This window comes from Oncorhynchus keta, chromosome 24, assembly GCF_023373465.1.
Source record: "Oncorhynchus keta strain PuntledgeMale-10-30-2019 chromosome 24, Oket_V2, whole genome shotgun sequence".
Lineage (NCBI taxonomy): Eukaryota > Metazoa > Chordata > Actinopteri > Salmoniformes > Salmonidae > Oncorhynchus > Oncorhynchus keta.
In genome coordinates this window covers 41625304-41650945 of record NC_068444.1, presented here as the reverse complement: position 1 = coordinate 41650945, position 25642 = coordinate 41625304, and the positions used below count along the sequence as shown (strand labels likewise).

At 42.6% G+C, this 25642-nt stretch overlaps 1 protein-coding gene across 1 annotated transcript; it reads right to left on the bottom strand.

Annotated features, from left to right (window-relative positions):
• Positions 1 to 217: 217 nt before the first annotated feature.
• Positions 218 to 10350, bottom strand: LOC118357567 (meteorin-like). Its single transcript, XM_035734811.2, has 4 exons — positions 10014 to 10350; positions 8831 to 9267; positions 3640 to 3699; positions 218 to 2353 (listed from the first exon to the last, which is right to left on the bottom strand). Exons 1-4 carry the CDS (start codon positions 10112 to 10114, stop codon positions 2040 to 2042), a joined length of 912 nt encoding a protein of 303 aa, XP_035590704.1. The 5' UTR covers positions 10115 to 10350; the 3' UTR covers positions 218 to 2039.
• Between the last annotated feature and the right edge of the window lie 15292 nt (positions 10351 to 25642).

Sequence of the window (25642 nt, the reverse complement as noted above, 5' to 3'; positions counted from 1 at the left end):
TTAGGGTTAGGTTGTGGTTTGAAATTGGGCCATGTTTTTCAACCATGGTCATCTGTAGTCTCAGTTAGCCTAATGTGTTAAAGATGTGTGCATGAGAGAGAGAACTATAACTATATAACTTTACTATAAAAAGTTAGTGAAAGAAGCAACCAAGAAAAATCCATGAGATTCAAATGAGCTTTTCAGACTTTGTCACAGACAACATAAACACTCCACGTAGTTTGTTTTAGATGTTCTTATTTACATATTAACATTCACATTGGTATGAACACAAAAATCACACAGAAACAGATTGACAATATCAGCAAACATGGCAGTATTGCGTATTTCTTTTTATATACCACATCACGTTAATTTGATATTAATCGCTTCCTTCATCGATTAGTGCACATAAGACGTGACATCTTTTGATGACCAGAATTGCCAAACAGACCTGTTTTCTCCCCCTCATAACTTATCCCAGACATACTTACTGCTTACCCCAAAACTGGTATAAAGACTGTTACGCAAATACATTGAATATTGCTTGAAGAATTCAGTATTGATATTTGGACAAAATTGCTTGAGGTTTCCACGGCTCAACATGGTGATCAACATTTCGGACACATGCTTGTGAAAATTAGATCGCTACTGCAACTCTTTCTGCCAGCTTTGAGACATATTCCATTGGACTTTTACAGAGGGGAATATTGCTGTTGTGGGACTACAACTGTTGACAAACAAAAAATGTCCTCAAATTCCCATTAATACAGTAACAATGACATAAATCTGGGCCAGTAGGCCTTACAGCATCTCAATATCAAGACATCCGTTTTGTTAGAATTTTGCAGACAGCTTTCTTAGGCTTACAGATGGCAATTTTTTTATGTGGAAAATGGGTATGAATGACTACAAAATGGCTGCAATGGGAAACACTACTGCAAAATAATTATATTCAACTGGAAAAACAGTTTCAAATTAAAATAAATCAGCATATAAAACTTTTCAAACAAACTGAGATAACAATGAAATCTTGGAAGTCAGCAGCATCATAAAAACTCTTCATTAAATATTTATGCAGGGTCCTAAAAAGGCAGAATTGCCCTGTGTGTACCTTGAGATTATTTTTCTCTGAGTTGACTAATGTTGTGAAAGTGCTTTCAGCACTAGAGCGAAGTGAGCTTTGAACCTTCTACACTAGCGCTAACATGTGCCAGCCCTAGCCTAGCATGAAGATGTGCTAGCAATATCTGTACATATATTAAGTTCTGATCACACCTCTTCTATGCTACATAAAATCAGCTTTTCATTTTGGTTTTCAGTGCTTGCAGCATCAAGACTTTCCAGATCATTCCCTTAGTGCAAATTACGATAAAGAATATATATAAAATTGAAAAAGAGAAATCCCCTCCCTAATCTCCAATAAAGAATCGTAACACTAAGAATAGTCCACCATTGTTTGTTTCAACTACACATTTGTGCAAGCATCTTGGACACAAAATGGTATATTTCCCAAACAAAAAACATTGAATAAAATGAGTGGCCATTTTGAAGACTACCATAGAAAAACACCACAGCCTTGTGGTTAATTACTGGAATAGCAATTGTGTAACTTCTAAAACAGACCAACTTCACCACAGAATTTTTCACATAGTTTCCTGAGTTTAAAAGACAAAGTCACACTCAATAGCTCTGAATCCATGCCTGACAAATTGTTGCTTGTTGTTACCGAAAGCTAGTCTGACAATTCCGAATAAGCATATTGGCATCTGGAAAATGTGTCCCGTGCCAAATTATTTAATCTCATCTAGTCCCCACGGTGTCCTTCATATTGCCACAGGACTGCATATTGCACTGTGAATGTTGCTATGAATGAGGAGTTGGGCATGGACAGTCCTTTGGGGAAGACTAAGAAGCTACACCATCGGGTGAGCTTCCATCTTCCTCACCTTTCACTCAGAGGTTTTGCAAACCAGAGGACAGGTTGATTGAGTTAAGGCTGTATTGTGAGGCAAGCCCTGTTACAGGGAAGTAGTCAGCCGAGATTTGGGGTGGTCTGCTCAGTCCACAGCCAGTTCACAGGGTAGCTGCTGGACCAACTTGGCCTGAGTGTAGGCCTGGAGGAAGTCCTTGTAGCGGGGCGCACAGCCTAGCCACGCTTCGCCGAAGTGTAGGCGGCCGGTGAAGAGGAAGCTTCCTGCCCCGGGCCGGACACCACACTGCAGCAGGGTCCTGATCTCGCCTGAGAGGGTCAGACGGCCTGTCCCGGTGAACAGGGCATATTTCTGGCGAAATACTCGGGTGGTGCTGACCTTTATTACCGCCGCCCGTAACTCGCTGTCCTCATCCACCGCCTCGATGTTACCACGCACCACTGTGGGGGAGAAGAGACACCAGTTAGTCACAAGCTCTTATTGATTAGTTTGTAACAGCAGTTACTAATATAAAGATCATAATTCAACAAAGTGTTGACTAAGTTGGAGGAAATATATTTGAATTAATGTACTTTTCATGAATACCTGCTCTTCACCTTCTAAAAACATTTTTGAAACTGCTGGAGTAATAAAGATGTAACTAGGATCCAAGCCCATCAGAGGCTAATGTTAATTAGAGTCAGTTAAATGAGTATTGGAGAACTTCAGGGAACAGTTCCATAATCCCGGCATAATTCAGCCCGATTATGTCTGAATTAGAGCCATGCGGATTAGTCCACTGTACTGTCTCGGGGGGGTGGGGTTGGGATTAGTCCACTATAGTATCTCGAGAAGGGGGGTTAGGGAAACTTCAGGGCACTGGAGGAAAAAGTTGTTCAGTTTCACCTCTGCATAGTTCCACCTCTGCATAGTTCTGGGGGATGAGAATTTGGATCACTGTCAGCCCAACCTTAGAGCTGGGGTACCCTCACTTTTAGATGAGTCGACAACCGATTTGTAGTTCCTGAATCGTGACACAAAATTATTACTTTTTTTGGTTGAAACTGATTGGCTTTTCTAGCCATTTTGTATTGAAGTTTGAATCGGGGTAGAAAATGCAGTGACACCAAACTGCAGAGGTGGGACCAAGTCACTATTATTCGAGTCACATGGAAGTCAAAAGTCCGAGTCTCCAATGACATTAAGCTCAATATGCACATGTAAAGCTCAGTATCTTCCGTTTTGAAAATGCATCACCATTTATGGCTGTAATGACACGCCACATTTGCGCAGCGATTGTTTGAGAACCACTGATCGATATAGAGAATAGATTTGTGAATAGATTTGCTGTACAGCTATTGGATGAGGTGAAGCGCAAAATGTCAAATTGTAGAGAGCGGATCGCCATAAATCTTCAGAGGATGCAGCGTTCAAAGACTCGACCACTATTGGTTGAACTGTCATGATATATTGCTTGTTTGAGTTTTTTGCTCTTGAAGTGCCACAAAATAAGTGACAAACCCTGGCCAGATAATTTCAAGTCATCAGTCTCAAGTCAAAGTCCCATCTTGAGGCTCCAAGTCAAGTTATTTTATTCGGTATCAAGTTGAGTCTCAAGTCATCCAATTTGTAACTCGAGTCCAAGTCATGTGACTCGAGTCCACACCCCTGTCAAACTGTTCCTTGCCTGGCATGTTATAACGGCAGCCCGGACAACAACAGGAGGTTGTAAAAGAGGAGAGCTCACCAAAGTCACTGGTGCAGACGGCCATAAGGAGCTCTGTGTTGTTACAGGGTCTGCAGGCACCTGGGGAGAGAGGGGGAAGAAAGAACCAGTCAGTTGGAGCTCCACTAATCAAACAATGCCAATTCCCTCCACTCTTCACCTACTCCCTTGTTTGATATTGTAAATCACATAAAACCAAAAAGTAGGTATGACATGGTTAAGTTATTATATTTCAAAGCTTTATGTAAAAAAAAATTTTTTTAAAGTTGAGCTTTAACCTATCCTGTTGCTCACATAAAGGACACAAAAAAAGTGTGGAGATGAGCTTATAAAGAAGATCAAATGCTCTGGAGGCAGGATATGAATAGCCAGAACAAACCACCATGCAGAGAGACAGCGGCTACTTTTGCAGTTCGGAGAAGAAGGCCAGTGAAACTTAAAAGGTGTGAGACTCCACTGGCCCCAAACGTTTTTAAAGCCAAATGAAATCAGCCACCCTACCTCCCACCTAGATCCTGCTAGGGTGTCTGCACCCACACCTGATCAAAGAGAACCAGACAGGGCCAAGAGAGGAGGGTGGAGAACTTTAAAGGATTTAAATGGGCAGAGCACCATTTCTACACTTTTTCAGAAAGCACTTCCTTCCTAGGTGTTGTGACGGCTTCATTCACAGCCAGTGGCGTGTGTTCGTGGATGCCAAGTGAAGCCAGGCTTCCCCCCCAAAAAATGTATTGGTCAAATTGATCTTTCGTCTCATTGTGTTTTCATAATATTCCTTCAATTCGCAATTGGTTGTATCTTACTGGAGATATCATCCAAGCGATGGAAACAGCACCTCTCTGTAGATATGTGTAGCCCATGCATCTGGATGCTGTCTGGACAAAAATAGTGGGACATGTTGCCGCCAAAGCATTTTAATTGATTGATGCCAGCAAGTATTTGGCTTCAGTTGATACATTTGTTTATATATAATTAGCCAATCAGCATTGAGCTGAGCTCAATGGTTGGTGGTTGTGGTGCAGCAAAAGGCCCACATAGGGAGGCAAAATAGTTGTCCTGAAGTACCTAGCTAGCTAAAAAAAAAAAAAATCTGCCATGGATGGACTTGGTGTTTTTACTTATTCTCCAAACAGGCCAATGATTATAACTGCTATTCTGATCTAACCATAAATGAATTCCTTTTGCCACTGGCTTGAGACGATTGAAGTTCAATATGTAGCAGGCTCACGTTAACTAACAAGCTAACTTAGCTGGTTCATTGTTGCACATGCGAAAGTTACGCTAGCAAGCCCCCTCGGGCATAAAAAAAAGTGTACACTACTGTATGACAGTCAGACCCTTGTGCCAACATGAAAGCAAGGAGGATGGCATTGGTGTTCATCTAGTCCACAAGTAGGGTATGTCAACATGTTTTTTCTACTTAGCAACACTGGACTAAAAAGTTGATATCTTTAAGTTTGTTTTCACTGTATTCGGCTAATCATATACAATATATATAGCCTTGCTGATTTGATGCGGTCAAGCAACCATCACTGTCAAATGCTCCCTAAAAAACTTCAGCGAGCAGGCCTTTCTAATTGACCTGGCCCGGGTATCCTGTAATGATATTGACCTCATTCCGTCAGTAGATGCCTGGTTATTCTATAAAAGGTGCTTTCCTCACCATCTTAAATAAGCATGCCCCATTCAAAAAAAACAGAACCAGGAACAGATATAGCCCTTGGTTCACTCAAGACCTGACTGCCCTTGACCAGTACAGAAACATCCTGTGGCGTACTGCATTAGCATCGGATAGCCCCCACGATATGTAACTTTTCAGGGAAGTTAATAACCAATATACACAGGCAGTCAGGAAAGCTAAGGCTAGCTTTTTCAAACAGAAATTTGCAAACTGTAGCACTAACTCCAAAAAGTTCTGGGACACTGTATAGTCCATGGCGAATAAGAGCACCTCCTCCCAGCTGCCCACTGCAATGAGAATAGGAAACACTGTCACCACCGATAAATCCACAATAATTGATCATTTCAAAAGCCTTTTTCTACAGCTGACCATGCTTTCCACCTGGCTACCCCGGTCAACAGCCCTGCACCCCTCACTGCAACTTGCCTAAGCCTCCCCCATTTATCCTTCACCCAAATCCAGATAGCTGATGTTCTCAAAGAGCTGCAAAATCTGGACACATACAAATCAGCAGAGCTAGACAATATGGACCCTCTCTTCCTAAAATTATCCACTGAAATTGTTGCAACCCCTATTACTAGCTTGTTTAACCTCTTTCTTATCGTCCGAGATCCCCAAAGATTGGAAAGCTGCCACAGTCACCCCCTTCTTCAAAGGGGGAGACACTCAAGACCCAGACTGCTACAGACCTATATCTATCCTACCCTGCCTTTTAAGGTCTTCGAAAGCCAAGTTAACAAACAGATTACAGACGATTTAGAATCGCACTTCTCCGCTATGCAATCTGGTTTCCGAGCTGGTCATGGGTGCACCTCAGCCACGCTCAAGCTCTTAAACGACCAAGGTCCTAAATTACCGCCATCGATAAGAGACAATACTGTGCAGCTGTATTCATCGACCTGGCCAATCACCACATTCTTACCGGCAGACTCAACAGCCTTGATTTCTCAAATTAATACCTTGCCTGGTTCACCAACTACTTCTCTGACAGAGTTCAGTGTGTCAAATCGGAGGACTTCTGGCAGTCTATGGGGGTACCACAGGGTTCAATCCTCGGCAGACTCCTTTCTCTGTATACATCAATGATGTCGCTCTTGTTGCTGGTGATTCTCTGATCCACCTCTATGCACCATTCTGTATACTTCTAGCCCTTCTTTGGACACTGTTAACTAACCTCCAGATGAGCTTCAATGCCATACAACTCCCCTTCAGTGGCCTCCAACTGCTCTTAAATGCTCTTTCGCTGCCCACACCTACCCACTCATCCAGCATCACTACTTTGGACAGTTCTGACTTAGAATATGTGGACAACTATAAATACCTAGGTGTCTGGCTAGACTACAAACTCCCCTTCCAGACTCAGATTAAGAATCTCCAATCCAAAATTAAATCTAGAATTGGCTTCCTATTTTGCAAAAAAGCATCCTTCACTCATGCTGCCAAACATGTGGGGCGGCAGGGTAGCCTAGTGGTTAGAGCATTGGACTAGTAACCGAAAGGCAGTTAACCCACTGTTCCTAGGCCGTCATTGAAAATAAGAATTTGTTCTTAACCAACTTGCCTAGTAAAATAAAGCTAAAAAAATAAAAAAAATACCCGTGTAAAACTGACTATCCTTGACTTTGGCGATGTCCTTTACAAAATAGCCTCTAACACTCTACTCAGCAAATTGGATGCAGTCTATCACAGTGCCATCCGTTTTGTCACCAAAGCCCCATATACTACCCACCATTGCAACCTGTACGCTCTCGTTGGCTGGCCCTCGCTTCATTTCCGTCGCAAAATCCACTCGCCTTTCCTTACATTTCTCTGCTGCCAATGACTGGAACGAACTACAAAAAACACTGAAGCAAGAGACTCATATCTCCCTCACTAGCTTTAAGCACCAGCTGTCAGAGCAGCTCAGATCACTGCACATAGCCAATCTGTAAATAGCCCATCCAACTACCTCATCACCATATTGTTATTTACTAAGCTCCTTTGCACCCCAGTACTGCTACTTGCACACTCATCTATCACACCAGTGTTTAATTTGCCATTCTGTAATAATTTCACCATTATGGCCTATTTATTGCGTCACACCCCTTATCCTACCTCATTTGCACACACTGTATATAGACTTTCTCTATTGCATTATTGACTGTATGTTTATTCCATGTGTAACTCTGTCGTTGTCAGTGTCGCACTGCTCTCTGCTTTATCTTGGCCAGGTCGCAATTGTAAACCAGAACTTGTTCTCAACTAGCCTACCTGGTTAAAAAAAATGTTTAAAAAAATGTTTAAGTTGAAATGGTGCTGGAATAGCAGAGGCAGTGCTCCTGTTTTCTTTGTGCTGACTTGCTGTAACTGTTAGAAACATTTACTTACACGACCTACAACATGGTTAAGCAACTGTTTTACATGCAATATTTGCTTTATGGACTTCACCAGATGCACGTTGCTCACCGGTTTTGTGATGAAACAAAGGTGTGTGTGGTTGAATTTATTCCACCAATGTGTGACTTGTCTTTTTGTTGTCTCTGCCTTATTGTCCATCACGGTGGTGTATGAATGGATGGGTTATAGAGCAAACAACGCAATTATCACAAAATAGTTTTTTTCCTGGCTTGACTTCCCCAGTGATTTTACCCACACACCACTACCAAAACCTGGCTGCATTGCATTGACTGCATTGTACAAAAACACCCTGGCATTTGTTTTGGCCTTGCAAATTCCAAGAAGTACACCCCCCAACCCACCTAGTTGCCCCCTCCACACATTCCTCTTCTTAGTGAAAATGTCTGATAAATGACATTCCTGCTTCCTCCCTGGCCCATAGAGAACCTCCCCACATGCCCAACCAGAATAACTGTGTGTGTGTAGACTCTAGAGTGGGGGGGTGTATTCCTAGAACCAAGCCTCTTTAAAGAGGGGCCACTCAACAAAAGAGGGGAGCATCTCAGCTGGGGCAGAGGTCTCCCTGTCGCCAAGGCAATGGCAGTAATCTCAGAACACTCTCCATTGAAAGGAGCTGTAAACTCTGGAGAGAAGGCTCCACATACTGAGCTTTTGTCCCCCCCTAACACTCCCCCTCCTCTCTCCATTCGCCCTCAAATCTAAACCAGGGGACAGGGCCTGTAGGCCTATGCTTCCAGGGAAACTAGAGGACACTTCCCCCACTCTACTCTGCCTGGACACTGAGAAAACAGAAAATAAACACCAAAAAGCAGGTCTGTTTGTACGGAAACATCTTTAGGGGGGGTTTGACGAAATATAATGGAATATGACTCAGAGACGCACACAAAGAGAAATACAGGAAATATGTGGGGGAGAGGAGAACTGAATCATCGAATCTGAGCTAAATCAAATTCTAAAAGTTGTTTGTAAGGCCCATCAACTATCAAGGAGCATATTCAAACACTATTTTCCTTGCTTTGCGTTGAGAGAAATCTTTATAGGTCACGCTTTTATGTTTATCCATTTCAGCCCAAATTACACTTCCATGACCCAGACTGATCCAACATGGCTGCCTCCCTCCTAGGTCCAACTCACCTTCATTACTGCTGACGGGGTTTGAGTCGAGTGACAGGCGCACAGTCCAATCCCCTCTCAGCTCGTAGCGGAAAGATGCAATGCGGCGGCTGATGTCCTGGTGGGGAGTGGCCTGGAGGAAGAGGGCCACCTTCTCGCCGGGCAGGCGGCTGAAGCAGCGCACCCGGGTTGGGGGAGACTCTTCCAGACGGTCCCCTACCAGGAGCTCCAGGACCCCGTCTCTCTCCAAGTAGAGCTGGGCCCCGTGGAAGTGCTCGGAGGGCTTGACGCAGGCCGTGATCAGGCCCGAGCTGCTTCCCCCAGGCCCCACTGCCGCAGAGGGCAACCTGGGGGACAGGGTGAGGCGGAGCGCCCCCTTAGGATAAAGCCAGTCCAGAGCACCCTCAGAACAGTGGAGGGAGATCTGCTCCACACTGCCTTGCTGCTGGGACAGACCACTGTGGGATGGAAAGATGGAGGGAGAGAAAGGAGATAGTTATACAAGTGGACTTCTATGACCTCCAAGCCAGACAGACTAGACCTCAGAAGTTGTCCTCTTGAAAATTGGAGTCACCAATATACCGCTTGTAAGGAAATTGCACTAAACCTTGCAGGATATGTGGTTTTGGTGTAGGGCTTTAGATGTGGGGGAAACTTGAGGGACTGAGGGAGAGCTTGCAACATCAAAGAAATCGGGCTAAAATGAATGACAGATTAACCTTTCAAGCCTGCGATTTTGCATGGAGTGCATTTCACTCATTTTAAGTGCATCGTTTGAAAACTATTAAAACATTCTTTCAAAATGCACATTGAACTGAGGTTTCCATTCGCAGAAAAAAAAGGAGTGCCGCCTATTGGTCACCGAAGGACCGCGTCTGCGCCATGTGGAATTAACATTTTGTTTTAAATCATAGAGTGTTATGCTGTTAAACTATCTCACTCTGCAAGACTGTAACACCAAAGCGCGCGTGATACTTTGTTGCAAAGGCACTGGAAACATTTAATTGCCCCCAACAACTGTCTGGTCTTGATCCGATTAAGGTCTGATAATTGACCACCAAAGCTGAACGGAAGTCTTCAAGTACATTCAGAATGAATAAAAAAGCAATTTTATTTTGCACCTTCCTACATTTGAGAAAAAAATCTTAAGGTTTCGCCATAAAACAAATCAAACTTGAATAAATCGTTATAAAGTGATACTTGCCTCCCCCTCCAGCTGCATTGGTCTTCGGAATAACTGGACAGAGCGCAGTCAACAATGGGTAAGAGTAGGATCCAAACTTTGTAAATCCAAGAAATAGCCATTTCCTTCAGTACGTGCTACAAATGAGAAAAACGTAAATGTTCCAAAGATGCAGTCCCTTCAACCTTTAAGCATGGGAATCTCCACCATCCCCTATCTAAGCAAATTGTATTTTGCTGTTCTTGGCAACCTCCATAGCACTGTACCCTCCTCTTCTTGCTGATTTCCAGCTACAGTTTTAAAGGAGTGTCCCTACCTCTATTCTGACTCACTGATCCTAGTGCATAAAGAGAGGAGTCGTATGAAGGTTTTGTCTTTGAGCAGAAGTTGGTCGACCAATCAGAGTTGGAGAGGATCAACTTTAAACCACTCACACGATAGAGGGGGAGGAGTGTGCTCTGTTGCATGTGACAGAAGAAGAATGATCTATCAGTATGCAATAATATACTGTGGGTAATAGATAAGAGGCATTTACCATTTTGTCAAACAAGCATGCGCAAAGTAGGACTATAATGAATTGCTTGGGCAGAAATAGGAGTTCAGTATGATAACCCAATCTGACCTCCTTTGTTGAAATGTGAGGTCTCTATGTCCTCGTTTTTTCTCTGACAGATAATAAGCAAAATCACAGAAAACATATTTCATCAGGGTGAGTGAATATATTGGCTTGAATGTTCTTGACAATATAGGACTACATGTGTTGGATCCCACCTCCTCAAATGTAGAAGAAACCACTCAGTGGAAAACAATGATTTCATCATGAACAAGAAGAGGTTTAGAAACAAATGTTAGAAGCACAAGCAAGACTGAGAAAGAAAATTTAACCTAGAGACAGAACAGTGTGGACGGAGCAGAGACGTTTTCCTTATTGTGCTAATGCTAACTAAGGACTTAGAAAGGTTTAACTCTTTGGTTAGCTTCATCCGTTACTCATAGCTAACTTGTGACAAGACTCATGACCATGAAGTTGATGAAGAGGAGATGGATGGTGTACCCGCTGGGTGCTGTGCCCTCTGCCCTCCCCCAGCTGGGGTTCTCTTTCATGTGGCAGTATTATAACCTCATCAAACATTATTTTGTACTCGTATCCCCATCCATCTTCCTGGACTGAAACAGTGACTTTGAATGTAGGTATATATGTTATATTATATAATTAGAAATGATATATTATATACAGTACCAGTCAAAAAGTTTGGACACACCTACTCATTCAAGGTTTTTTTCTTTATTTTTTATTATTTTCTACATTGTAGAATAATACTACGAAATAACAGATATGGAATCATGTAGTAACCAAAAAAGTGTTAAACACATCAAAACATATTTTAAATTCTTCAAAGTAGCCCCCTTTACCTTGATGACAGATTTGCACACTCTTGGCATTCTCTCAACCAGCTTCATGAGGAATGCTTTTCCAACAGTCTTCAATCAGTTCCCACATATAATGAGCAGCGATCCAACTCATCCCAAACCATCTCAATTGGGTTGAGGTCGGGTGATTGTGAAGGCCAGGTCATCTGATTCAGCACTCCATCACTGTTCTTGGTCAAATAGCCCTTACACAGCCTGGAGGTGTGTTGGATCATTGTCCTGTTGAAAAACAAATTATGCTGCAAAATGCTGTGGTAGCCATGTTGGTTAAGTGTGCCTTAAATTCTAAGTAAATCACTGACAGTGTCACCAGCAAAGCACCCCACACCATGACACCTCCTCCTCCATGCTTCACGGCGGGAGCCACACATGCGGAGATCATCCGTACACCTACTCTGCGTCTCACAAAGTCACGGCAGTTTGAACCAAAAATCTCCAATTTGGACTCATCAGACCAAATGACACCTGTCCAATTTCCATTGCTCGTGTTTCTTGGCCCAAGCAAGTCTCTTCTTATGATTGTTGTCCTTTAGTAGTGTTTGCTTTGCAGCAATTGAACATGAAGGCCTAATTCATGCAGTCTCCTCTGAACAGGTAGCCAAGTGGTTAGGGTGGCAGGTAGCCTAGTGGTTAGAGTGTTGGGCCTGTAACCGAAAGGTTGCTAGATTGAATCCCCGAGCTGACAAGGTAAAAATGTGTTTCTCTGCCCCTGATCAAGGCAGATAACCCACTGTTCCTAACCTGTTACTGTTATTAACTGAGTTGCCTAGTTATATAAAGATGAAATAAAAACAGTTGATGTTGAGATGTGTCTATTACTTGAACTCTGTGAAAAATGTATTTTGGTTGCAATTTCTGAGGCTGGTAACTCTAACGAACTTATCCTCTGCAGCAAATGTAACTCTGGGTCTTCCTTTCCTGTGGAGGTCCTCATGAGAGCCAGTTTCATCATAGCGCTTGATGGTTTTGAAGAAACGTTCAAAGTTCTTGAAATTTTCCGCTTTGACTGACCTTCATGTCTTAAAGTGATGATAGTCTGTTGATTCTCTCTACTTATTTGAGCTGTTCTTGCCATAAAATGGACTTGACATTTTACCAAATAGCACTATCTTCTGTATAGCACCCCTACCTTGTCACAACACAACTGATTGGCTAACAATTTTTAAGAATAAAATAATTTCCACAAATTAACTTTTAACGAGGCACACCTGTTAATTGAAATGCATTCCAAGTGACTACTTCATGAAGCTGGTTGAGAGAATGCCAAGAGTGTGCAAAGCTGTCATCAAGGCAAAGGCTAGCTTTGAAGAACCTAAAATATAAAATACATTTAGATTTGTTTAACACTTTTTTGGTTACTACATGATTCTATATGTGTTCATAGATTTGATGTCTTCGCTATTATTCTACACTGTATAAAATAGTTACAAAAATGGAATGAGTAGGTGTGTCAACTTTTGACTGATACTGTACGTATGTGTGTGTGTGTGTGTGTGCATGCTTCTGTTTCTCTCTGCAATGTGTGTGTTTTATACGGCCTATGGTGTGTGTGTCTACATGCATTTCTGCGTGTGTTGAAAAGCAGGAAAAGGCCTTCTTCTGATTTGAGTTATGACAATGCCTCAGACACCATTGTCTCTGTAAGGACAGAGCTTTGTTCTCCCTGGGGCAATTCAAGGATCAGCATTTCAAGGAAACAGAGGAAACCGTAAGAGTCAATGACAATGACAATATGAATATATTAGTGGCTAAACTTAGTCATGGGCACTATTGCTATGAATATGCATTCATTTGCACATTGTGCATCCTGCACACAAACAAATGAATACATACACTGTACAGTACATGCGTATCCATAAAATCAATGATTTCCACAGTGACCATACGTATATATCCCAACCAGAAATCATGGATTACAGGCAACATCCGACTGAGCTAAAGGTAAGAGCTGCCCCTTTCAAGCAGCGGGACACTTATCCGGATGCTTATAAGAAATCCCTCTAAGGCCTCCGATGGACAATCAAACAGGCAAAGCGTCAATACAGGACAAAGATCAAATACTACTATTTGATGTTTGTCGGATGTGGCAGGGCTTGCAAATCACTGATTACAAAAGGAAACCCAGCCACGAGCAGCTCAGTGACACAAGCCTATCAGATGAGCGAAATGCCTTCTATGCTGGCTTCGAGGTAAGCCATACTGAACCATGCATGAGAGCGGATGGTGAGGGTAGGAAACAACACATCCATCACATTGACCCTCAACACAGGGGCCCCTCAGGGGAACGTGCTTAGTCCCCTCTTGTACACCCTGTTCACACACGACTGCATGGCCGTCACACGACTCCAACCCCATTATTCATTTTGCCAACGACACGACAATGCTAGGCCTGATCACCGACGATGATGAGACAGCGACCTGGCAGTTGGTGCCAGTACAACAAACGTCATCAAGGCAAAAGAGCTGAACGGGGACTACAGGAAACAGAGCAAGCCCCCATTCACATCGACGAGGCTGTAGTGGAGATAGTTGAGAGCTTCACGTTCCTCGATGTCCACATCCCTAAGGACCTATCATGGTCCAAACACACAAACACAGTCGTGAAGAGGGCACGACAATGCCTCTTCCCCGTCAGGAGGCTGAAAAGATTTGACATGGGCCCTCAGATCCTCAAAAAGTTCTACATTGAGAGCATCTTGACTGGCTGTATCACCGCTTGGTATGGAAACTGCTTGGTATCCGCCCGCAAGACGCTACAGAGTGTAGTGCGTACGGCCCAGTACATCACTGGGGCCGAGCTCCCTGCCATCCAGGACCTCTATACTAGGCGTGTCAGAGGAAGGCTCTATAAATTGTCAGACTCCAGCGACCCAAGTCATGGACTTCTCTCTGCTACCACATGTCAAAGCTGTACTGGAGTGCCAAGTCTAGGACCAAAAGGCTCCTGAACAGCTTCTAGCCATAAGACTGAACAGTTGATCAAATGGCTACTCGGACTATTTGTATTGACGTACTATTTTTCGTTGTTGCACTGATTCTCTTGCACTGCACTATGCACACTCACTGGACTCTACCCACACACTCACATATACCACACTGACACTCCAACGCACACACACACACACACACACACACACACACACACACACACACACACACACACACACACACACACACACACACACACACACACACACACACACACACACACACACACACACACACACACACACACACACACATACACACGCTCACACATGCTCACACACACAAAAGACATGCATATTGACGACACACACACACAATCCTGATTAACTAGTCACTTTTGACCAAACCTACATGTCCATATTACCTCAATCCCCCAGGACATTGACTCCATAATTTACTCCTTGTATATAGCTTTTGTTTTGGTGCAAATGTTCTTACTTTTTAACTTTGCATTGTTGGGAAAGGGCTCGTAAGTAAGCATTTCATGGTGAAGTCTACACGTTGTATTTTTGCAGTTCCAGTTTACACCTGCAGTTCAGCACACAGCATAGTTTCAGAGAACAGAGTGGATGCTTTTGCCAATTTAGGGAGTAGTCAGCGGTGTGTGTGAGTGTGTAAGTATTGTAAATTGTCCTCATTCTTAGCACAATGTGATCATTGATTACAAAACAAAGGTTTGTTAGTTCCCATGCTTCAAACAGTGAACCAGATTTTCTCTGTTGTAGAGTTTACTCATCTTCTCATGAGTCTGTGTTCACAGTATTCTCACTGGCTTGTGAATGCAGTATCTTTAAACATTGTCCTTCTGTGACTATGACACTTTGCATGTGTATATTAAACACTGTGTATATTTATTTGGTATATGGATGCCTCTCTCTCTCTGTGTATGTGTGTATGTCCATACTTGTGTGTGTGTACTTTGTGTATTTACAGTGCATACAGAACGTATTCAGACCCCTAGACTTTATCCACATTTTGTTACGTCACAGCCTTATTCTAAAATGGATTAAAAAGAGAACAAAAGAACACATTGACCTCCATCATTCCTAAATGGAAGAAGTTTGGAACCACAAAGACTCATCCTAGACCTGGCTACCAGGCCAAACTGGCCAATTGGGGGAGAAGGGACTTGGTTAGGGAGGTGACCAAGAAATCGATGGTCACTCTGACAGAGCTCCAGACTTCCTCTGTGGAGATGGGAGAACCTTCCAAGAGGACAACAATCTCTGCAGCAACTCCACCAATCAGGTGTTTAGTGGCCAGACGTAAGCCACTTTTCTCTGCAGTAAAAGGCACATGACAGCCTGCTTGGAGGACTCTCAGACCATGAGAAACAATATTCTCTGGTCTGATGAAACCTCAATGCCAAGCGTCACATCTGAAGGAACCCTCTCACCATTCCTATGGTGAAGCACGATGCTGGCAGCATCATGCTGTGGGGATGTTTTTCAGTGGCAGGGAGACTTGGCTTCAGGGACTGGGAGACTGGGTTTCGGGACAAGCCTCTGAATGTCCTTGAGTGGCCCAGCCAAAGCCTAGACTTGAACCCGATCGAACATCTCTGGAGAGACCTGAAAATAGCTGTGCACCGATGCTCCCTGACAGTGCTTGAGTGGATCTGCAGAGAAGAATGGGAAAAACTCCCCAAATACAGGTGTGCCAAGGTTGTAGCATTATACCCAAGAAGACTCGAGGCTGATCGCTGCCAAAGGTGCTTCAACAAAGAACTGAGTAAAGGGTCTGAATACTTATGTAGATGTGATATTTAATTTTAAAATAAATATATTTAAATATATTTGCAAAAAAATCTAATAACCTGTTTTTCTTTGTCATTATGGATATTGGGTGTAGATTGATGAGGAACATTTTTAATTTAATCCATTTTCGAATAAGGCTGTAAAGTAACAAAATATGGAAAAAGTGAAGGGGTCTGAATACTTTCCAAATGCACTGTATATATTAATGCAGTCATCTCCATTTTCATTTGAAGCATCTTTTTTATACGTCATTTGTTTGTATCAATTGCAAAGATGTTGACAACTTTGTATTTGTTGTAAACTTTTTTCTGAAGTTATTGGCGTTCCCAGAGAGGCTGCTCTTTGGTAATATGAATGATCTGATTTAAGTTGGTCTTGGTTCCCATAATTTCATACGAAGGGAAAAGCTACACATTACACTGTATCTACTTCTCTGTGTACTTTACTTTTAACACAACTGAAAGTATTTGACTTATAACCACACAGGTCTGTCACCCACTGGTACCACAACAGAGCCTATTATACGTGTGTTTTTTTTATTTATTTTTTTACCTTTATTTAACTAGGCAAGTCAGTTAAGAACAACTTCTTATTTACAATGACGGCCCAGGAACAGTGGGTTAACTGCCTGTTCAGGGGCAGAACGACAGATTTGTACCTTGTCAGATCGGGGGTTTAAACTTGCAACCTTCCGGTTACTAGTCCAACACTCTAACCACCCTGCCGCCCCTGCCGCCCCTGCCGTTTCTCTGTTGTTGTGGTGTGAAGGTCCCTGTCACATTTCTCCCTCGTCACAGCACCCTATCACTATCTGAGCAATGCAACTGATCATTATCTAAAGATTTAGACTGACTAAAAACATTTGTTTCTGGGGTTGAGAGTAGACCAAATGGAATTTAATATCTTGCACTTAATGCACTCTGTGTAGATAGTTTCTATACATATTACTACCAGTGCTTTTATCGTTCCCCAACCCCCTCCAAGTCATCTAGCTGTCTTGTTTTGGAGGGAAACATTGGAGGGAAACTTTGGAGGGAATATGGATTTTATTACTTGAATTTAATAAAACCTAAATAAAAATCGAACCAACAGGGATAGGAGAGTGAACTGATAGTCATTATTTTTTATGTTTTAAGCTGTAAGAAAGAAAGGAATGCAATTTTAAACCTATTTGTCCTTTGTTTAAGATATGTATTTATTTTTTAAGTATGCGTTCGATTAATATTGATAAACCTTCACAAATTGATTACCAAATCTTCTATCCTGAGAGAGAGGGGGGGTGATGTCAACTCTCTACCACAACAAGCAATAGTTTGATTCAAATTAAATTAAACTTAACCAACTGCAGCATCAAAATCTTATACCTGAAAGATTATTGGATGTATACAATATATACAATGCAATTAACAAGTGCATAATTTACACTACATGACCAAAAGTATGTGGACACCTGCTCGTTGAACATCTCCTTCCAAAATCATGGGCATTAATATAGAGTTGGACCCCCCTTTGCTGCTATAACTGCCTCCACTCTTCTGGGAAGGCTTTCCACTTGAAGTTGGAACTAGTTCTTCCACAACAATCTCCACTTCACAATAACAGCACTTACAGTTGACCAGGGAAGCTCTAGCAGGGCAGAAATTTGACAAACGGACTTGTTCGAAAGGTGGCATCCTATGACGGTTACACATGGAAAGTCACTGAGCACTTCAGTAAGGCCATTCTACTGCCAATGTTTGTCTATGGAGATCGCATGGCTGTGTGCTCGATTTTATACACTTGTCTGCAATGGGTGTGGCTGAAATAGCCGAATCCACTAATTTGAAGAGGTGTCCACACACTTTTGTATATACAGTACATTCAGAAAGTATTCAGACCACTTCTCTTTTTAAAAAATGTTATGTTACAGCCTTATTCTAAAATGGATTAAATAATGTTTTCCTCATCCGTCTACACACAATACTCCCTAATGACAAAGTGAAAACAGGTTTCAGAATTTTTTGAAAATGTATAAAACATTTCAGATCCATTTTTGTACATTTGAATGTCATAGTAGTAGATCCCACAGTAGTAGGGCATCTATTCTGTCCTTGCTTTAGCTTTTGAGTGAGCGAGCGAACGAGAGAAAAAGAGACTGTTGGTTTTCTGTGATTTTAGAGGATGGCTGACATTTTACATGCTCCTAACCAACTGTGCTATTTTTTTGTTTTTTTTGCATTGTTTGTAACTTATTACTTTACTTATTTTGTACATAATGTTGCTGCTACTTATGACCAAAAATAACTTCTGGACATCAGAACAGCAATTCCTCACCACGAACCGGAAGAGGCTTTTTCCTTTAACGAGTCCGACTAGAAGGATATACAGCTTTCCCGGCAACAGGCCCAAATCCCCGTCATTTGCTTGAAGAAAAGACGAAGGAAAAGGGGGCGCAGGTCGGGCTGCCTTCTGAGAATCCGTAGGGGAACGTGTAAATTCCCACTGCCATCCGTTCTTCTGACTAGCATGCAATCATTGGAAAATAAATTTGATGATCTATGATTACAATTATCCTACCAACGGGACATTAAAAACAGTAATATCTTATGTTACACCGAGTTGTGGCTGAACAACGACATGGATAATATAGAGCTGGTGGGATTTTCCATGCACCGGCAGAACATAGAAGAAGCTATGTCTGGTAATACGAGGGGTGGGGGTGTGTGTCTTTTTGTCAATAACAGCTGGTGCGCAATGTCTAATATTAAAGAAATCTCGAGGTATTGCTCGCCTGACGTAGAGTACCTTATGGTAAGCTGTAGACCACACTACCTATGAAGAGAGTTCTCATATATATTATTCGTAGCCGTCTATTTAACACCACAGGCCAATGCTGGCGCTAAGAGCTCACTCAACCAACTCTATAAGGCCATAAGATAACAAGAACATGCTCATCCAGAAGCGAAGCGGTGCTCCTAGTGGCCGGGGACTTTAATGCAGGCAAACTTAAATCAGTTTTATAAAAAAATTTACCAGTATGTCACATGTGCAACCAGAGGGAAAAAAATCCTTTACCACCTTTACTCCACACACAGAGATGAATTCAAAGCTCTCCCCTGCCCCCCATTTGGCAAATCTGACCAAAATTCTATCCTCCTGATTCCTGCTTACAAGCAAAAACTTAAGCAGAAAGTACCAATAACTCGCTTAATACGGAAGTGGTAAAATGAAGCGGATGCTACGTTACAGGACTGTTTTGCTAGCACAGACTGGAATATGTTCCGGGATTAATCCAATGGCATTGAGGAGTACACCACCTCAGTCATCGGCTTCATCAATAAGTGCATTGACAATGTCATCCCCACAGCGACCGTACGTACATATCCCAACTAGAAGCCATGGATTACAGGCAACATCCGCATCGAGCTAAAGGCTAGAGCTGCCGCTTTCAAAGAGCAGGACACTAATCCAGACGCTTATAAGAAATTCCACTATGCCCTCAGATGAACCATCAAACAAACAAAGCGTCAATACAGGATTAAGTTTGAATCCTACTACACCTGCTCTGACACTCGTCAGATGTGGCAGGGCTTAAAAACTATTACGGAATACAAAGGGAAACCCAGACATGAGTTGCCCAGTGATGCAAGCCTACCAAACGAGCTAAATGCCTTTTATGCTCGCTTCGAGGCAAGCAACGCTGAAGCATGCACGAGAGCACCAGCTGTTCTGGATGACTGTGTGATAGCGCTGTCGGTAGCCGATGTGAGCAACACTCACATAGCCGCGGGGCCAGACGGAATACCAGGACGTGTAGTCAAAGCATGCGCTGACCACCTGGCAAGTGACTTCACTGACATTTTCAACCTCTCCCTGACCGAGTGTGTAATACCTACATGTTTCATGCAGACCACCATAGTCCCTGTGCCCAAGAAAGCAAAGGTAACCTGCCTAAATGATTACTGCCCTGTAGCACTCATGTCGGTAGCCATGAAGTGCTTTGAAAGGCTGGTGATGGCTCACATCAACATTATCCTTCCGGATACCCTAGACCCACTCCAATTCGTATACTCCCCCAACACATCCACAGATGACACAATCTAAATCGCACTCCACACTGCCCTTTCCTCCCTGTTTACCCACGACTGTGTGGCCAAACACGACTCCAACACCATCATTAAGTTTGCGGACGACACAACAGTGGTAGTAGGCCTGCTCACCGATAACGATGGAGCAACCTATAGGGAGGCGATCAGAGAACTGGCAGTGTGGTGCCAGGACAACAACCTCTCCCTCAATGTAAGCAAGACAAAGGAGCTGGTCATGAACTACAAGAAACGGCAGGCCGAACAGGCCCCCATTAACATCGACAGGGCTAGTAGTAGAGTGGCTTGAGAGTTTCAAGTTCCTTGCTATCCACCTCACCAGCAAACTATCCTGGTCCAAACACCAAGACAGTCGTGAAGAGGGCACGACAAAACCTTTTCCTCCTCAGGAGACTGAAAAGATTTGGCATGGGTCCCCAGATCCTCAAAACGTTCTGCAGCTGCATCAGCGAGAGCATCCAGCTCGGCATCTGACTGTAAGCTGCTACAGAGGGTAATACATATGGCCCAGTAAATCACTGGGACAATTTTCTACCCCGAGCCATAAATCTGCTGAACTATTAATCAAATGGCCACCAGACTATTAACATTGATCCCCCCCCCCCTCCATTTGTTTTGTACACTGCTGCTACTCGCTGTTTATTATCTATGCACAGACACTTCACCCCTACCTACAAATTACCTCAACTAAGCTGTACCCCCGCACACTGACTCAGTATCCCCTGTCTATAGCCTTGTTATTGTTATGTTATTGTGTTACTTTTTATTATTATATTTTTTTACTTTAGTTTATTTTGTACATAATTTCTTAACTCTTATTGAACTGCACTGTTGGTTAAGGGCTTGTAAGTAAGCATTTCACGGTAAGCTCAACACTTGGACAAATCTCACCAACAACAGAGTGATCAAATTAAGATAAGACATCTGTATGCTTTTCTAATTTTAGACATATTTAGGATTCAGGAAAGCGTCTCAAGAACGATCAATATTTCTCTCACAATTCTGTGATCATTTGGCTTTTTCGGCATCTGACCTCAATGCTGTAGAACAGAGAAGGTTGGGAGAGGACAAAAAAAGATAGAGAAAGGGAGAGAGAGAATGAGAGAGAGAGAGCAGACAAAACACAGTCTGTTCTCTGACTGAGTGACTTTTCAATAGAGTTAGTCACTCTGGAGCCAACAGTGTCTGCTGCAGTGAATTGGGATGAGAGAATGCGGGATAAAGAGAAAGAAAGGGGGCTTGTTGAATAATTAGAGCATATTAAAAGGGGTATGCTATGCATTTGTCTTGAAATTCTGACACACACACACACACACACACACACACACACACACACACACACACACACACACACACACACACACACACACACACACACACACACACACACACACACACACACACACACACACACACACACACACACACACACACACACAGTCCTGACATTGTCCTTGCGGCTGGGTCTATCTGCACATGCATGTGTGCGTTCTAATCAGGGGCCTCCAATGGGGAGAAAGGCGCTGGGTCAGCCAGGGTGAAATATTTATGATGGAAATTTGGGCGGCAGGCGCAGGACAACAAAGATTGAAACGCCCGAGACTACATACTTCACACATGAGATAACATGAGAAATCACCAAATGCAATATAAAGTCCCCAAATGTGAGATGTCATCAAGAATTTTGCATGTTTCTTTTCAGTGAAGTCCAACACTAGAAGGTTGTTTTCATAGAAAATCAACGAGATGTAAAAATAGTTTTGTGTTTTAGGTTTTACTTGATACATAATTAGCTAACATTGACCATATTACAGTAACACAGCCTTTTATTTAGTTTATGACCTCTTCAACAAAAGGCTTTGCGGATGTATTGAAATGTTTCCATTTTGCATGAATTTAATTGCATAGACACAATGACACACCAATATGTATTTTTTGTGTTAGTCCCACTATGAAAATTGGAAATCTTCAATAGAAAAGTTATTTGGGTTGTTCAAAATGGTGGTTTGCTTCACAAACAAAAGCAATTATAGACACAAACAATTATATTGATTTTGCTGTTGGAAACTGGGAAGAATCCAATGGAACCGCTCCATACCGTGAGATCCTTCAAGATGGCACAAAGATGGCATTTAATGATTGAGCGGCTCTGAATGGGCTGACCCCTGGCCCCCAGCCTTGACATCTGGTGACCCTTCACATCCTCTGGGGGCCAGTGGTTGTCACTGGTCGTTTATCAAACTCCTTTCAGTGATCTGATTACCATTCAGTTTGGGATCTGCCGGCTTCACGCTTCTTGGATCAAGACAAGCTACTTTCAGCAACTTTACATGACAACAAATAATTAGATTGAGTGTAGGGAAAACACAAATTATTCTATTCAAAGAAGTAGAGGAGTTAAAACTTTAGAAATAAACAACTTCTGTCTTTTTTTAAAGAATCTTGAACATAAACCATAGACATACAGTAGATGTTAAGCAGCAATATTGTTCTACACAGGGTTCCCAACCTTTTTTCCCCAGGGTCCCCCTTTTCACACTGAACCCCCCCCTCTTTAAAAAAAAAAGGTTTATTTGTAACATTTCTCGTTTGTGGAAGAAGAGGAGGACCAAAATGCAGACGACACTACAGTGGTAGGCTTGATTGCCAACAATGACGAGACAACCTACAGGGAGGAGGTGATGGTGGACTTCAGGAAATAGCAGAGGGAGCACTATCCACATCGATGGGACAGTAGCGGAGATGGTGGAAAGTTCCTCAGCGTACACATCACGGAAAAACTGAAATGGTCCACCCACACAGACAGTGTGGTGAAGAAGGTGCAACAGCGCCTCTTTGGCTTGTTGGCTTGTCACCTAAAACACTCACAAACTTCTACAGATGCACAATCGAGAGCATCCTGTCGGGCTGTATCACCGTCTGATATGGCAACTGCACCGCCCTCAACCGCAAGACTCTCCAGGGGGTAGTGCGGTCTGAACAACGCAAACTACCTGCACTCCAGCACATCTACAGCACCCGCTGTCACAAGAAGACCAAAAAGATCATGAAAGACAACAACCACCCGAGCCACTCCCTGTTCACCCTGCTATCATCTGAAAGGCAGGGTCAGTACAGGTGCATCAAAGCTGGGACTGAGAGACTGAAAAACAGCTTCTACCTCAAGGCCATCAGTCTGTTAAACAGCCATCACTAACATAGAGAGGCCTCTGTCAACATACAGACTCAAATCACTGGCCACTTTTATAAATGGATTTAATTATGGTATCACTAGCCACTTTAAAACCAGTTGAAGCTAGGGGGGCGCTATTTCATTATTGGATAAAAAAACGTGCCCGTTTTAAGCGCAATATTTTGTCACAAAAAGATGCTCGACTATGTATATAATTGCCAGCTTTGGAAAGAAAACACTCTGACGTTTTCAAAACTGCAAAGATATTATCTGTGGGTGCCCCAGAACTGATCTTACAGGCGAAACCAAGATGCAACCTCAAACAGGAAATGAGCAGAATTTTTGAGGCTCTGTTTTCCATTGTCTCCTTATATGGCTGTGAAAGCGCCACGAATTAGCCTGCCCTTTCTATCGTTTCTCCAAGTTGTCTGCAGCATTGTGACGTATTTGTAGGCATATCATTGGAAGATTGGCCATAAGAGACTACATTTACCAGGGGTCCGCCAGTGTCCTTTGTTGAAATTGTTGCGTAATCTCCAAGCTGCTCGCAATCATCCATGTGATTGAGACAGAGAGGAGACTTCCAGGAATTATATATCATGAAGAGATATGTGAAAAACACCTTGAGGATTGATTCTAAACAACGTTTACCATGTTTCAGTCGATATTATGGAGTTAATGTGGAAGAAAGTTTGGCGTTTGGATGAATGAATTTTCGTTTTTTTTTGGTAGCCAAACATGACGCAGAAAACGGACCGATTTCTCCTGCACAACTAATTTCAGGAAAACGGAACATTTGCTATCTAACTGTGAGTCTCCTCATTTAAAACATCCTAAGTTCTTCAAAGGTAAATTATTTATTGAATGTTTTTGCTGGTTTTTGTGAAAATGTTGCCTGCTAATGCTAATGCTAAATGCTAATGCTAAATGCTAACGCTAAATGCTAATGCTAAACGCTAAATGCTAGTTTGCTATGGTTGAGAAGCATATTTTGAAAATCTGAGATGACAGTGTTGTTAACAAAAGTCTAAGCTTGAGAGCAAATAGATTCATTTCATTTCATTTGCGATTTTCATGAATAGTTAACGTTGCGTTATGGTAATGAGCTTGAGGCTGTATTCACGATCCCGGATCCGGGATGGCTCGACGCAAGAAGTTAAATAACGTCACTTTAATAATGCTTACACATCCTACATTACTCATCTCATATGTATATACTGTATTTTATATCATCTATTGCATCTTGCCTACACTGCACAGACATTGCGTATTCATAAATTCATATGTACATATTCATATTCCATCCCTTTACATTGTGTGTATAAGGTAGTCATTGTGAATTTGTTAGATTACTTGTTAGATATTACTGCACTGTTGGAACTAGAAGCACAAGCATTTTGCTACACTCACATTAGCATCTGCTAACCATGTGTATGTGACCAATAAAATTTGATTTGATTTGATATCAATTACTATACAGAGTTCCCCAAACCAAGTTTACACTCCAACCTAAAATGGTGTGTTTGGCATTCGTGAGATGAAACCCACAGAAAGCAGTCTATTACTGTATTGATTTTAGGAAGTCATCAGTTGCCAGGCAAGACTCTATACAGAATTATTTTTTTTTTGGCTTCCCGAGTGGCGCAGTTTAAGGTATAGCATTACAGTGCTAAAGGCATCACTACAGATCCGGGTTCGATCCCGGCTGTGTCGCAGACGGCCACAACTCGGAGAGCCATGAGGCAGCGCACAGTTGGCCCAGCATCGCCCGGGTTAGGGTAGGGTTTGGCCAGCTGGGATGTCCTTGTCCCCTTGCACTCTAGCGACTCCTTGTCAGGCGCATGCAAGTTGACTTCCGTCGCCAGCCGAAAGGTATTTCCTCCGACACATTGGTGCGGCTGGCTTCCGTCGACCAATTGGTTATCACGAAATTGGGGAGAAAATAATGTGATTGTTCTTGTGTCTCATATTGGACAACTGCAATGATAATTGTACTACTTTTAAAAATATAACGGTAACAAACGTTTTTTCCCGGTTACGGATTTACAGAAAATTATTGAATAGGTGCCAAACCAGACACAGCTACTGTAGCCTATTGTAGTCTGCAGTCTCCCCAGTGATAAGTTGAGTGTGCTGCCCTTTTTCTTTTCATTGGATTAGTTGGTGAATGGGGAAGAGTGGCCATTGCCAAATGGGACAACGGCTGCAGAGAGAGAG

Excerpts from the sequence above, each read along its gene's own strand:
- LOC118357567 (XM_035734811.2), bottom strand. The coding sequence starts at position 10,114 with ATGGCTATTTCTTGGATTTACAAAGTTTGGATCCTACTCTTACCCATT. Across the intron at positions 9,268-10,013 it reads CAATGCAGCTGGAGGGGGAG|TGGTCTGTCCCAGCAGCAAG; the intron begins GCAAGTATCACT and ends TCCATCCCACAG. Across the intron at positions 2,354-3,639 it reads CGTCTGCACCAGTGACTTTG|TGGTGCGTGGTAACATCGAG; the intron begins GTGAGCTCTCCT and ends TCTCCCCCACAG.